Raw genomic sequence first — 16,197 nt, forward strand, 5'->3', positions numbered from 1 at the left:
TTGATTTTGTTTCTGAAATGGGAAACGTATATATATATATATATACACACACACACATATATATACACATACATATATATACACACACACACATATACACACGCACATGCACACACACACATATATATATATATATATGCTTAAGGGATGATATTAATGGCACCAGTGGAAAATGAGAACACTAAATGATGTCCAAACCTTGGGAAGAGACCCGAGTGAAGAGATAATTGGCATAAGATTTCAAACAAAGAGACGAAGGGATTCCCCTAAAGTAAGGACTGATTGTGGATAAGCATGGAGGAATTCAAAGAAACTCATGACTGGTCAGCATTGTTTTCTGAAAGAAGGTAACATTTAAAATCCAAGGGTGTAGAAGTGAAAAAGGAGACCAAGTTGAGAGGTTGAAATAGGTGCTGATCAAGAGTTGGAGGTGGAATGGGGGAGAGATAAAAAACAGAGAAGTCTTCTAAGACCAGGTTGAAGGCAGAAGTAACAGACCATTTGGAATGATCTAGAATGAACATAACAGAGAGAAAAAGGAATTTGGGTTGATGATGAGAGGTACTTTATAGATATAGACAAATGAAAAACTTGAAGCCAAAAAAAAAAAACTGCCTGGACTTAAGTATAAGATTTGGAAATTATGGTTAATCATCAAGATATTAGGGCTTTAAAGTTTTGAGATTTAGCAGTTCAGAGACATGACAAGATACAGAGTGAGGCCATCAAGCTGGGTGGGCCTGTAGTGGGGGCCTGGCTGCTATACTAGTTCAAACCACAATCAAACTTCATCAGAATCAAAGCAATAGCCACGTATTAGGTCTCTCTGCCTCCTCTCTTGCTCCTTTACAATATTTTCTCAACATGGCAGAGTAATCTTTAAAAAACATAAGTCACATCATGTCACTCCATTACTTAGTACATTCTAATAGTTTGCCATTGCACTTTTATAAAACCTAAACTGCTTTCCACGGCCTAACAGTTCCTGTCTGTTTCAGTCCCTGCCACTTCTCAGATCTTACCTCATACCAAATTTCTTCTGCTACAGCCATATTCATCAGCTTTCAAACACTGCTCAACATGTTCCAGCCTAAAGGCCTTACACTAACCGTTCCCTCTGTCGTAAATGTTCTTCCCCCGGACTTCACAGACCTGACATCTTTTATCATCCCAATCTCAGCTTCAATGTTTCTTCCTTAGAGTAACTTCCGCTAAACTAGCTACCCACCCATCAGGCACTCTGTGTGACATTGCCCAGGTTTATTTTCTTGATAGCACTTGTCCCTGCATACTATATTCTCTTGCTAATTTATTTATCGGTAGTCTCTGCCCCCACCCCCAGAATGTATGTTCCATAAGAACTAGAATTACTGATTTCATTGTATTTTCATTGCAGCCTCATAGTCTACAAGGGTGATGGGTCCATAGCAGGAATCACTCTGCTCTCCCAAAAAATGTTTATGGAATGAATGAGCTGAGAGACTGGGGTGCTTGAGGGATGGTCCACTCCTTTAGATTCAAAGTCAGACCCCTTCATTTTATAGGCAAAGTTTTAATGGTCTAAGAGACATTCGAGATAAGAAGGATTAGGAAATTATATCAGTGAGCCATAGTGGAAAAACATGAAACCAAGATAAGAAAGGGCACTATAGTAGCTTGGGCACCTTAAACCTGATGACGAACTATCCTAAATATTCTTCTAGAGAGCCCATGGAGCATTATTTTAAGAAGCTGTTATCATTGAGAGACATTTATAATTTAAAGTGCAAACATTTCATATATTCAGAATTAAAGTGCATTGCTTTCTTTTGATTTGGAGAAGGTTCAGAGGGGGGAAAAACGTGCAAAGTAATTAAATAAAAGCCTTGACCCAGTCTCTCTCTGATTGCTTTTCCTGAAGAAGATCTTATTACAAATGCAGTTTAAGAACAGAAGACACATTGAGATTTGAGTCTGAGAAGGAAGTTTGAAAGAATTAGCATGTTGCTGAGGAGCCAGTTCCATTTTTAAGTTGGTTGGGCCATACTGCTGTTCTGTTAGTGGTAGGGACTACTCCATCAAAAAGGCAGAGAAAAGGTTCTTTTGGAGTCAGCATGGAAGTCAAAGCCATGTGTGCTTTTTAGGACCTGGAGCTGGCACCCTTCTAAGGAAGAGATTGCAGCTAAGAGGTGCCCCTTGCCAGTTCAAATGCATCTTCAAAGCAGCAGTCGCATCACGAAGAAAAGACTCTATTGGCATTCACTAAGTGGTGACTCCTACTCTGGGGAAAGAAGCCATCTCTCCACACCCAGGAGAATCTGCTAAAAAGGAAAAAGAGCCTTGTCTTTCGAATAATCTCAAAATAGCATTTGAATGCAACAGAAAACAGAATGCTCCCTGCCATTAAAGAGTGAAGAACTTACCTGGGCAAAGAACTGAAGTAAGCTAAGTTTGGAGGCAAAGACTGTGAAAACTACTATTCATCAGGTTTCGGTGGAGATGCCCATTATTACTACTAATAATTACAACAATGATAATAAATGAATTTAATCCTAAAGCAGGAGGCATAATCTCCAGCGGAGGCATGAAAGTCTTGTAATCACCCAAGCCTCAGCTGTGCCAGGGAAGTAAGAGTGGGAAGAACTGAAGAAAAGGATTACAATTAAAAAGAAATTGACATCTATGAATTGAATTGGGCCCATTATCTCCAGCTTCTGGTTCAGAGTTTTTATTACAAAATTAAATAGGCTAATTAGACTGCAGGAAAACTTCCACTGAACTCCACAGTTTCCTCCACGCAGAAAGAAAGACCAAAGTAAGGCATGAGAAAAACAGGAAGAAGAATCAAAGTTTCAAGTTGCTGATTTCTGGTTATTAGTGTTCAGCAAAAGACACAGCAAGTGAAATACCAGAAGGCTGTAAAGTCCAGAAACCTAGACAAATGTACATGTTAAATGGTTTCTTGATATTACAACATATGATAGTTTCCATGACATTATTGACATGACATCCATAACCATTATATGATCTGTTCAATGTGTATGGTCCCTCATTAGCAAGCATAGTTTAATGTACCGTGCAAAATTGAGATGAGTGTGATATATTAACACATTCCATGGAATCTTGCACATGGGTCTGTGAGGCATTGCCTTAAATGATTCATGTCTCCAATTTTCACTAAGGGGAGCCGCACCATTGGCATAGCACAGAGGCAGCGTTCAGATTGGAAGAGCAGGCAACCCATTCCACGTGACCATGTGACGCAGTCCAGCTTTGGAAATTCTTCCAACCAGTCCCACACCCCTTTGTCATGAGTCACAGTAATGGGAGGGTCACTCTTGGAGTGACCTTTCTTTAGCCCATTAAGTGGGGACTGTAACTGGTCACTTTACTTGGTTGAATCTGATGTGCTTCCAGACTTTAGCATCAATGTGTAGTCCAAAGCCAGAGGAATGCAATACAGTATGATCCCTACGGCAGGGCCTCGGCATAGGCTATTTCCTTTGGCGGGAACACTGGCCCTTGTCCTCTTTTGCCAATCTAACATCTCATCCTGCACAGGACAGCTTCTATACGGCTTCCGCAACAAAGCTTCCCCAGATGACAACACTACCTCAGGTCCTTTTCTACTTTCTTAGAAGCCTGCCCTCCTTTATCACACTGTGTCATGATTGTGATTAAATGATTACGTGTGAAATTGGTTTATTAATGCCTTCTTCCCATGATATAAGCACCATGAAGACAGGCATCCTACACTTGCTTTATTATCTTTTTAACTCTATCCAGATCTGTCCACACAGCAGGCAGTGGCCATTAATTGACTAAATAATCTTCCCTTTTCAATTCCTTGCCACCACCTTGAATTCACATTCGATGGTGAATAAAATGGCTACAAAGGCCCTGACTTTTCAAATGCCCCCTCTGCCTTGCAAGCCAAACCCGAAATAGAGGTTTGCCAGAATCTCCATAGTCTTTTAAAGGAAAAATACTTCCATCACCACCTCGGTCCCTCTCTCCTCAGGGAGTTTTGGGGCAGTCTGGGAGACCTGGCTGAGGCCTTGTTCAATTGTCAAATCATACCCTTGGCCTCATTTAGTGGGCTCTTCAGGACACAACAGGATTTAAGAGGCCGGGCACGGTGGCTTACGCCTGTAATCCCAGCACTTTCGGGGGCTGAGGCAGGTGGATTACGAGATCAGGAAATCGAGACTATCCTGTCTCTACGAAAAATACAAAAAATTGGCCGGGTGCGGTGGTGGGCACCTTGGGAGGCTGAGGTAGGAGAATGGCGTGAACCCGGGAGGTGGAGGTTGCAGTGAGCCCAGATCATGCCACTGCACTCTAGCCTGGGTGACGGAGCGAGACACTGTCTCAAAAAAAAAAAAAAAAAAAAAAAAAAACTGGATTTAAGAGCACCAGACATGACAAAGCCATCTCTGATATTCTCTAACACAATCGCCTTTCATAGTGCATTGCAAAGGAAAGTGTTTCTTGAATTTAAAAAGGATGCTTAGATAAGGAAAATGTTTACAACCGAGGATGGAGGCAAACTCCCTTACAAAAATGCCTAATTGGGTGAGGAGGACAAGAGAATGTGGCTCACTGAAAATGAGGGAGAGAGAGAAAGAGAAACACAATCACACTTAAATTTCCTTTTTATCAGTGACATGACTGGCATTGTTTTATATGATTTGTTTCCCTCTAATTATTAGCAGGCATATTGCTGAATGCAACATAAAAATAGGTAGTCTAGACAGTCACCTCAAATCTCCTAATTAAAAAAACAAGAATCTCCCTATAGTTATTTGAGTCAAAATAAATTATGCATGGTTTCTATATGGTTGCATGGTGCTTTTAGTATGATGTTTCGAGTGAGTTTTTCTATTTATCCTCTTCCTTCTTCAAATATTTTGATTTACTTCAAAGCCTCCAGCTTCGTTTTCTGGTTAGAAATAGCCCTGGGAACATCCTCATCAAATTCCTTCTGCACTTTTCTATTCATGATTGTCTCACACTAGTTTCCACTTAGCTCTCCTCCAATGGAAGTAAAATGTAGCTCGTACCTAGTGTAATTATTTAATCAAATTCTATTTTCAGTGTGTGTATATATAATTCTTATTGCAATTGTGTACTGATAGCAAGTTCTTGTATATCTATATCCATCCAACATTAATTCGGCATTTTTTTTGTGTGGAGCTCCATCTGTGTTCTTACAATATATTATTTCTCTTTAGGGGAAAGAAATATGTGGGAGTAATTCTTTTTCTATAGCTTCTACCAACTAGCACATGTAACGTAAAGTAAATAAATACATTATGGTGATAAAGCTGGGAGCCAAATGAAAAGACTTTATCACCAAACACTGTAGGATGGAAGCCAGTGACATGCAAACATATTGATTGACATTTTGTAGCATAAAAATTCCAGAATGACAATTCTAATCCTTGCTCCTCTCAAAAATATAAGCATCTGGTGTGAAGCAGAGGAATGAGCTTACACTCATTTCTGGATGTAAAAAATTCAAAGCTTTTATACATATTATTTAATTCTCATTCTTTCTGAGGTGGCTAAGAAATGAACATTATTGGTGAAACTGAAAAAAAAAAAATAAGGGCTCTTAAGGGAATACAAAAAAGAGTTGAACATTTTGCCTTGGGTTAGAGAGGGAACTGGTACAGTAATTCTTACTGGAATTGTGTAGTGATAGCTAGGTTATATATACATATATACACACATATACATATATGTATATATATACGTACACACACACGTACGTATATATATACGTACACACACACATACGTATGTGTGTGTATACACACATATACGTATGTATGTATACACGTATATACACACGTATACGTATGTATGTATACACGTATATACACACGTATACGTATGTATGTATACACGTATATACACACGTATACGTATGTATGTATACACGTATATACACACGTATACGTATGTATGTATACACGTATATACACACACGTATACGTGTGTGTATACACGTATATACACACACGTATACGTGTGTGTATACACGTATATACACACATATTGTATATATATACGTATATACACACACAGATGTGTGTGTATACATATATGTGTATTTATATACATGTATATATGTGTATATGTATTTATATACATGTATACACATATATGTGTATATCTCAGATCTCTACTACACCATGTTGGTTACCCTCAAAACTTTATGCTAATTAATTATAGATATTCATTTTGTGTGTGTGTGTGTGTGTGTTATAGTTTAGTAATAGCTTAGCTGATCAAATCATACCAAAGTCAGGATGCCAACACAGGGCAGCTAATTGGCAAATAACCACAACTATACAAAAGCAAGAACTATAGAGGGCAGCAGCATGTGGTTCCAGAGACCTGAGTTGTAAGTGCTACTTTGAGGTCCATTGATAAGGAGATTTCAGAGGGAGAAAAAAAAAAAAAGTAAAAATCGGTGGATTCAAGGAATTAGACACCAAACTGTGATATGTCAACAGCTGCAACACTGGATGCCAAAAAACACTGGATGGATGCTTTTAAATTTATTAGTGAAGATAATTTCCAACATACAAGTCCTTCCCAGGCAAACTATCATCAAGGGTGAGAATGGAATAAAACATTCTTGAGATGAGCAATGTCTCAATGATTTTACTTTTTAGCTATCCTTTCTCAGGAAGCTACAGGACAATGTGTACCTTGAAAATGAGGAAATAAAGAGAGCTGAAACTAGGATTTAATACAGGAGCAGGACCCAGGGATTTTCCAGCATGAGGAGCAAGGAAGATGCAGGATGATAGCTGTGAGGCAGGCTCAGTGAGCACCCAGCCCAGACTAGAGCAGGAGGTCAGACGACTCCAGAAGGGAGACCTCCAAGACAGAAAAAGAAATAATGGACTCCTGTCTGCTTATCTTGTAAGGACTTTTGTAGCTGTTGGCTGTAGCACTGATGGGTGGCTAGAAAAATAAGCTAATGAGATAATGAGGGTATTCATTAACAAAGAGTTACAGGAAAACAGAAATAGTCATAACAGTAGAATGTTTTGTCAGAGGTAGAAATATAGTCTGTTGTTTTTCACTGCTGTATCCTCAGTCTCTAGAACAGCGTCTGGCACATTCTATGCAGCTGGTGAATAGTTGTGGAACAAGTCAGTTCATGTATGATCTTACATTGTTTTCAATAGGCGATATTACAAAGTCATAATAAGAAACTGAACATTTATTTAATCGAAATGTGATAGAATTTTACTGGGAAACTGGAACGTAAAAAAGTGTGTGTGGGTTGTAGGGCAGGGAGAGCATGAGAAAGCTCAACCTTTAGTTCTAGAAGCAGAAGTCACTAGTTAATATGTAAAACTGAAAAAGTCATGAAATAGAAATGCAAGCGTATTGCTAGAACTATGAACGGAAATGTCTGAAAAGGATGTAAAAGGGTTACCAATATAGAGCAGGACTTTAGGGCAAGGTGAGAAAGATACTACTATTTTTCTTTTGTTATTGTTGTTTTCTTATTTTAAGTCTCACGATGCTATCTTCAGCTGGGTTTTCAGAAAACAAAGTCTGAGGCCCAGTATTGTGTTTGGGAAGTTTGGGGAGAGTGACATCAGAGTCTGGGCGGACGGGGGAGGTGAACATTCATGCAATAGGGACCTCAGCTGGCCTTAGGAAACTCTCTAGCTAAAAGGTCCTTCCCAGTTATCCAGTCTTGAGACAATGGGCTGAGTCTTGATAGATCCCCCCAGCTCCATCATCCATCATTAACTGGATATGGGCCACCCTTCAGGAAGAGGCTTGACCTTGGGCAAGGTGGCTTCAATAGTCAAAGGCAGTTCTTGGTGAAGGATTTAGCCAACAGCCATCAGCCAGCACTCTAGCAGCTAAAGTGATGCCTTTTCCCCAAAGGGGATATCTAGGCACAGTTCAAGGTTTTAAATTATGTGGCTGTATTACTTAGGCCAACCACAGTGGCTCACACCTCTAATCCCAGCATTCCAATGCAGGAGGATCACTTGAGCCCAGGAGTTTGAGACCAGCCTGGGAAATAAAGTGAGACCTCATCTCTATAAATAAATAAATAAATAAGAAATATATATATATATATATATATATATATATATATATATATATACTAAAAATAAACTATCTGAATATATTGTTTAGATAAAAATAAATTAAAATGTGAAATTAATTTACTTATTGTTTACATTTTTTATAAAGTGGCTGAGCAATTTGCCCCTGGACATAGAGCTTTGAGCAATGAAACTAGTATTTGAAACCAGAATGGCCCATCTCTGAAGCTCATCTGGTTGTGTAGGGCTCAATCTCTGAGATTCTTCCAATATAAACATTCCGTAAAACTATAATCTCAAACCAACACAAGAAGATATTTGCCATAAACATTGCAAATTTAGTCTCCAGGACAAAAATATGTTTCAATCACTTTATTGTAACTTGCTTTACGGTTTCCATCATTTTTATTCAAAACATATATTGTTTACATTTGAAATTTGGTCTTTTTTGAATAGAAATTAATTAAAGACCCTATTCTTGGAATAGACCTCTGTAAATATAGATGGCTGCTGCCTTTGCAACTGTACTAGCCAATCAGCATGCTAAAGTTTTTGTAAAACACTGGGCTACAAGTGGGTCTGCTTATAGTCTGAAATATTTAAGAACAGTACCGGACTGTGTGTTCCTTTAAAGCAGAAAAATTTCTATTTCGTTCTTTATTTCTCCAAAGTCTTGCACTTATGAGACACCCAATGTTTGTGGAATAGAAAATGTTCTCCATAAGAAAAGAGGATTTTTGTCTGTTTACTGATGTTGTTCAAGTGCCCAGGACAGTACTTAGCCCATACTAGGCACTCAAATAACTCAAATATTTGTTAATCAATCAAATTCAAAATCAAACTAAAATTGAAGTAACATGGGGGCACCTCAGTTATATATCTCATGTCCTCATAAACTGGACTGTGGAAGTACAGCATTTTTTAAATCAGATCATAGTACTCCTTGTGTAGGCTAATGAATTTGCCATTTTATCAGTAGACACGTGTTACAACTGCACTCTTATTGTGGTCCCATCTTCCCATCTAGGACCACTGCTGTGCAGTCTTCTTAAATGACAAAGCCAGAAATCATTTAGCAGTCACCCTTTCTTTGAATGGGAAACAGGAGAGAATCAGACACTGTGGTTTATACAATACATAAATAGATTTTTATTTTTTTTTAAAGTAGCCCTTTCAAAAGCTTGAAATCAACCAGGATATGGAGGTAATTATATTAAGGGTGTTACAGAGCAACGAAATTATTCTGTTTTTTTTTTTTTGCATAAATGGTCAGGGATACAATTTGCATAAGTTATATCATATTGATTCTAGCAGACAGAGACTCAATAAAGACAAAAGAACACATGCAAAAATAAATGCCTAGGGAAAAAAATCAGAAGCCACAGATGGAGGCATCTATTAATTTTTTACTTTAAATGGAAAACAACAGCAATAATAAAACAAACAAACCCCCAAATAAACGACAACAATCATAACAAAAACCCCATCCAAGTCAATTCTCTTTCATAAAAACTGTCTATTTCTCTCTTTGTCCTTGTTCATTTCTCCCTCATAAAACCTGCTTTCAAATGTCATCCCCTCCCCCTTGCCAATAGATCAAGCATTCTATAACAGGATACATAGAGTAGTAAGGAACTAATAATGATAATAATAATAATGAGAAATGGCCTCAGAGATATATTTCATGCATCTTCCTCTCTCCTTGTCTGCCTTCAGTGGAATAGCTTCCCAGCCAGTGGGGCATTAATCATGAGAACGGCAGCCCCGAGATAAAGGCTAGGTGAAATTTCATTGTGCATTACAGTGTGAGTTGTGGGTGCGTGAATATGTGTCTCTCTCAGTATCTGGGAGGAGAAAGTGGAGAGGCAGAGCAGAAAAATCTGTCATTTTATACATTTATACTGCTTAAGATGGTCAGGACTGTTTCCCCATTGTTACTGTGGATTAAAATCATTCATATCCTTCTGCTTCCATTGGAGGTCACCTCTCAGAAAGGGGGATAAATATTATGACAAGTTAAATTCTACCTACTTTTTTTTTCCATCTGCCTTGGGGGTATGCAGTAAAGTAAGGGACAGGAAGAAGGGGCATCGGAAACTCGGAGCAGCACTGTCTGATGGGATACAGTTTTCTCTGCTAATCGTTAGTGGGGTATCCACCCTTTCACTTACATAATACTTTGGGTTAACAAAATTTCCTGTCTTGAAAAGAACTGAGCTAAGTTTGGGAAGACCATTTGGAAGAGATAGGTAAACAGATACCATGATTACTTATCAAGGAACTGTAAATATTTCCTAGAGCCTTGCTCTATTACTCTATAGTGAGGTACATATATCTGCAGCATGAGATTATCTGGGAGCTTGTTAGAAGTGCATGATTTGAGATGCCACCCCGGACATGAATTAAAATCTGTGCTTAATAAGATTACCCAGGTGACCTGTACACAGACATTAAAGTTTAAGAAGCACTGTTCTCCATAGTAGAAGCAAACACACGAGCATCCTCCCTCTCTCCCTGTCTCTCTCTCTCTTTCTCTCTCACACACACACACACACACACACACACATAATAACATGGGTCCAGAGATATAAGAGGTTGCATTATACACACAAGTCAATCAAATTCCCATCAAGTAATTCTCTCAGTGACTGCTAGCCACCACAGACGTGGTGTGCATTTATTTCCCCAATCATTTTATTTCCCCAATTATTTCATCCACGAATGATGAGAAAATCAAGGAGAACCTTACATTCACCATGTAGCTAACAGAACAAGCTCTCTAGACAACCCAAGGCATTAATTAGAAGGTTTCAAAAGGCGAGGCTGTCATAACAGCCTCAGTGTGTTTCTAATTTTTACAATCATTCAAACATGCACCAGAAAGTTATGAAACCACATCCCACCCCTCCCACCGCCTTGTCATAGACATAATAGAAATATCCGCCTTGACGCCTGGCAAGTGATGATTGCTGCTTGAAGTCGTTTTCCTATTATATATAAATAGAACATCATATATTTTCAGAAAAAACAAAAAAAAACAAAAAACAATTCTTGAACCTCAGTTTAAATTGAAACCATTGGCGGGTTTTTTTTGGATGATTCAAGAGACATTTATCAAGTACAGTCATTCCTCAGCATCTGTGGGGGATTGATTGGTTCCAGGACTTCCCATGGATGCCAAAATCCTCAAGTCCTCGATATAAAATGGCATAGTATTTGCATGTAACCTATACACATCTTCCTGTGCGTTTTAAATCATCTCTAGGTTACTTATAATGTCTAGTACAATGTAAATGCTAGGTAAATAGTTGTTATACTGTATTGTTTAGGGAATAATAATAAGAAAAAAGTCTGTACATGTTCAGTACAGACACAATTTTTAAAAAATATTTTTGATCCACAGTTGGTTGAATGCGGATGCAATCCCACATATGCAGAGGGCCATCTATAATCTACCTTTTACATAGAAATGGTCATCGTGATGCCTCATCCAACAGCTTTCAGCAAAGAAGGGAGATATAGAAAAAATATTATATTATGATTTTAATTATATCAAAGATGTTTTATTCCTCTCTCTCAACCTAAGCCATACAAATCCATGAAATGGGCACATAATTCTTGTAGCAGTAATTACAGAGCATCTCTGCTGTCTTCCTCTCCTTCTCAATTTTTCCTTTCTTTTACTTCTTCTAATTCATTTATCCCTACATTTAACTGTCCCTGTGTGTGTGTGTGCAAGACACTATGTTAGATAATGTTAAAATAAAACTTTTTTTATGAGGAAAGAGCATAGGCCCAAGGAAGCTAATTGCCATATCAGAGACCACAAACTAGCAACAGAATAAAAAAGAAAATATAGTTGCAATACTGGTTTATCAGCTGAGACCTAGATTGTAATCCCATTTAAGACAGCAGCAATAATAATCTTTGAGCCCCGCCCATTTAAGCCCTTGACTTCTTATATTATCTTAACCTAACCTTGAAGTTGGAAATCATCCCCGTATTTCAGCTAATAAAAAAAACACAGCTCCGCAAAGGACCCTGGCCAAAATTCTACAGCTAGAAATGAAGGTCTGCCTAGAGTCATGGTTTTAAGAACTTCTCCAGTCAAGTCTCCTGATGCCTACTTCAATGCACTTTCCTCCGTACCAGGCTGCTTCCTCCTAACTGCCTTTGCCTACTTTGTAAATAAATTATATCGGCCCCCACTGCCTCTTCACTCTGATCACAAGCATTTGCTTAACTTACTTTCATTCATTTAACACATTTATTTTTCTTCAACTGATATTTTTGAGCCCTGCTTTGTGGCAGGCACCATTCTAAGCTCTAAATGTCCAATGATGAGCAACATAGCTATTGTTCCTTCTCTCAATCATCAATGTTCTTTCAAATTATCACTAAAAATGGGTAAATATGGGGCCAGTCAAATTATAAGGTTTCAAACATGAATAAATGGTGCTCACACAATATACTCAACCATTAGACCAATGTTGGGGACCAGCCTCAGCACCACCCATAGGGTACCCGACATCCGGTGGCGACAAAGGAATGAGAATAGACAGGTTAAGAGTGCATAAAGAGTGGGGTGCCAGGGGGCCAAGTGTAAAATGGAGGCTGCAAAGGCGACAAGCTCTGGTCTCCACACTATTTATTGAGTACAATCACTTAGATCTAAGAAGCAGATGTTCAGGGGTGAAACGGTGAAAGGGGGGCGGTGTGTCATACACCTAATCTATAGCAATGGCGGTTTAGGTAAATTTTCTTTGTGCTGAAGCAGCATAAAATTAACTACTGATTTATTCTTTAATTTATCAGAGAGCAGCTGGGGGGGAGTGGGCCTCTCTAGGAGCTGGCATATCTGGCCACATTTCAATGCTTCAAAGGAGAGTCTTTCTCCTTTGAACACAGTGTTTACAGATAAGAGAGCAGATCTCGCTCTGAGCACGGGAACATGATGGCACTCAGGAGGCTTTCGTCCTCCGAGGCCGCTTGTGGCTTTCAACAACTTATTGTCGCATATTTTTATGGCCAGTTTATGCAGGCACCCTACAAGCCCTTTTCCCAACAGACCAAAAAAAAAAAAAAAAAAAAAAGGCAGTAACTAGAAGCAGGTAGGAGGCTCCTAAAATCTACCCAAACACATAGAAAAAAAGTAAAAAAAAAGCCTCAAGTTAATTTTCCATCCTTACCAAGTAATTTTTATTTGCATATATTTGAAAGTAGGTTTTAGGAGCATTAAGGATTAAGTCATTTGGAAAGGAAGAAGAAACTGGAAAGGGAAAGGTGGGTGATATTACATTTCCAAAAGTGATTTGAAAACTATATGTGCTAGAATTAGCCCTTGCTTCTGGCTGAGCAAGAAGACTGGAAGCCAACAAAAATAATCTTACCAGAGACAAGGACATATCTCTGGGACTCCTTATTCCTAGAGCAAAGATCCAAGAGCAGCAAAACCAGTGATGCCCACCCTCACTGGTGAGCCTCATGGGGGAGTGGGTCCTAGGAAACAGGGGCTTGGATTCAGCCTGTAAATATTGTGTGGCCTTTGGACTCCCTGAGAAGGTACTGGTGGATGGTTGACTATTTATACCTTTCCACCAACACTGACTGCATATATTACTCTGTGCTCACTACTGTTCTAGGCACTGTGCTATTATAGTTCCTGAAACAAAGATCTTGCCATCCTAGAACTCACAGTCTACTAAATAGGGACAATAAACAAATAAATGTGAGTCATAATGTCAGGCAGTGATAAGTGCTATGAGAGGTAACAAAACAGGAAAAGGCGATAGAGTGTTGTATTTTACAGATGGTCAAGGAGGTCCTTTCTGGAAGGTGCAATATAAGCGGAAACCTGGGTGAAGTGAGGGAGTGAGTACTGTGAATAGCAGGGAAGGGCTGTTGCAGGCAGAGGAAATGGCAGGTGAAAAGGCACAGGCATCTTGGCACATTCAGGCAGGGCTGAGAAGATTGAATGAGACACTCGCTTAAGGTGTAAGATTTAACGGGGGTTTGCTAAAACTTTGTTTTCAAGCTCAATCGTATTTTACTGAAATATTTTTAAATCAATATTAATGCAGGAAAAAATCTGCAAAAGCAAGAAGTCAAATATCAATTTTAAGTTGAAAATCTAAGCTTGCAATTGCATAATCCTGCCTCACTGGTTTCAGCCTTCTTCTGGCTCTGTGTTCAAGAGGGATCAAGAAGACCTGTGTGATTGGAGCAACGTGGTGGAAAATATGGTCAGAGCAATAGGAAGGAGGAGAACCATATGCCACACAGCAAGGATTTTGGCTTTAGATTTGGCTAAAGAGTCTGTTAGGTAATTAGAAAAACCACCCTGAGGTTTAAAAACACTCAGGGACCTCCACCCGTGGGTAGCCAAGAGCTGACCCCACTTCCCTCCCAGCTGTTCAGATGCCTAGAAATAAGAGCCAGCACTTTATTCGCAGTTCTGGTGGAAATTCCATCCTGTAAATATTACACCCTAATTGGAAGGGCATCTCTATGAATTCTCCTGGGAGCTTTCAGACTTCCAGCCTGTCTGCCATCAGGACCCTTTCATCAACTAGATCTAGTTTTGGGAAGCACCTGTTCCATCCACCAAAATTACGTTTTAAAAGAAGGATGAAAACAAACTACACTGCACTCTTTTCACTTGCCTATTTGTACTGCCAACATCTAAGTCTTTAAGAGGAAGGTAAACCCATCAAGCTCCCTTTTCTGTTGTTAGAACTGTGCAATTCCAGAGAGTAAATGCCACCAGAGAATCTTATCAGGCAACAAGTAAATTAGAGTGCAATTTCTTTCCCCCCAAATTATTCTCTAAGCGGGAAAAAGAAAGTACCTGCGTAAGGGTAAGGAGAAGACAGAAGATATTTCTTGGCTGGCAGCTAAAGTCTAATTAGACTGACAAATCTTCAGCGCCTTCTCCAGTTATGAGGCTTGGCAGGAAAAGAACAAACCATGGAGCCTCACATTATGTAAGGCTGTTAATCAATATTAGTCGAGCCCTGATCCTAAAAATAAACTTCCCTTGGAGGCTCTGTTGTCTAGTGGTAAAAGCGAGGAGATGAAAACTGTGTAGATTCTTTATCTCATTTCTCTCAAGCTGGTGGCAGCAGGGAAAAGGTGGAAGGACCCAGAGGGGATAATTCTTTGGGTAAGTATAACCACTTTTGATACAGTGTGATCTACATCCTGCTATAGCACAGTATTTGCGGATAAGGTGGATCTATCTTGTCTCCCAGTGCAAGGCAGTTTGATTATTTGAAGACCTGGAGAATATCTGAGGTTCTAGTCTGGGCCTCCAAGTGCCATTGATAACAACATGCTGTAAATCTGTGTGTCATCGTAGAACCATGTGATATTGCTAATATTTAACCATTTTGATCTATAAAAATAGTGGTTTCATACACTTCAACCTAATAGAATAGTCTACGTGTTACAGCTGTTCAGCAAAGCCAATTCCCACTCCAGAGTATGAAAGAGCCTGCAGTAGCAATCTCTCCTGATTGATGAGCTTGGGGCTCTGATTCAATTTGCGGCCCTTAGAAGAGATCCAGGCCCTTGTGAGTTTGTATGAGTATAAACAAAATTGTTCCTGGGCTTATCCAGCCCCACAGGAAGGCTAAGCTCTAGGGAGATCTGTGAGTTCTGGGAGAGTCTCTTAGGTTGAAGTGGTTTCCTTATGTGAAAATTTTTAGTGAAAAGTTATGGGGTGCTTTTCACACATGATTGCACTTACTATTTACAAGGAGCCTACGGGAAAGGTACTGTTAGGCCACTTTTGCAGATAGTAAAACTGAGGCTTAGAGACGCTAATCACCTGCCCAGAGATATACAGTAACATGGTTTGGCTCTGGGTCCCTACCCAAATCTCATCTCAAGTTATAATCCGCACATGTAGAGGGAGGGACCTGGTGCGAGGGGGGATCGTGGGGGCAGTTTCCCCACTCCCCTTTCTCTCTCTGGCCACCATGATTGTAAGTTTCCTGAGGCCTCTCCAGCCACACAAACTGTGAGTCAATTAAACCTCTTTTCTTTATAAATTACTTAGTCTCAGGTAGTTTTTTTATAGCAGTGTGAGAACAGACTTATAAATACAGCTAAGTAACTGGAAAAT

At 39.3% G+C, this 16,197-nt stretch overlaps 1 protein-coding gene and 1 long non-coding RNA gene across 22 annotated transcripts in view; one reads left to right on the plus strand and one right to left on the minus strand.

Annotated features, from left to right (window-relative positions):
- LOC129487602 (uncharacterized) overlaps positions 1 to 16,197 on the plus strand; it is a 242,626-nt gene that overhangs the window by 189,547 nt on the left and 36,882 nt on the right. The gene's annotated exons all lie outside the window — the stretch shown is intronic.
- The window catches only part of NRXN3 (neurexin 3), a 1,686,195-nt gene that overhangs the window by 140,916 nt on the left and 1,529,082 nt on the right, over positions 1 to 16,197 (minus strand). For 4 of the 21 annotated variants that reach the window (XM_055288613.2, XM_055288612.2, XM_055288608.2 and 1 more), the window contains one exon: positions 12,241 to 12,249. The exons of the other annotated variants lie outside the window; for them this stretch is intronic. In XM_055288613.2, coding sequence (XP_055144588.1) covers positions 12,241 to 12,249 — 9 coding nt within the window. The remainder of the gene's footprint in view (positions 1 to 12,240; positions 12,250 to 16,197) is intronic. 21 annotated transcript variants of the gene reach the window in all.

Source organism: Symphalangus syndactylus, chromosome 8 (genome assembly GCF_028878055.3).
Source record: "Symphalangus syndactylus isolate Jambi chromosome 8, NHGRI_mSymSyn1-v2.1_pri, whole genome shotgun sequence".
NCBI classification, from domain to species: domain Eukaryota; kingdom Metazoa; phylum Chordata; class Mammalia; order Primates; family Hylobatidae; genus Symphalangus; species Symphalangus syndactylus.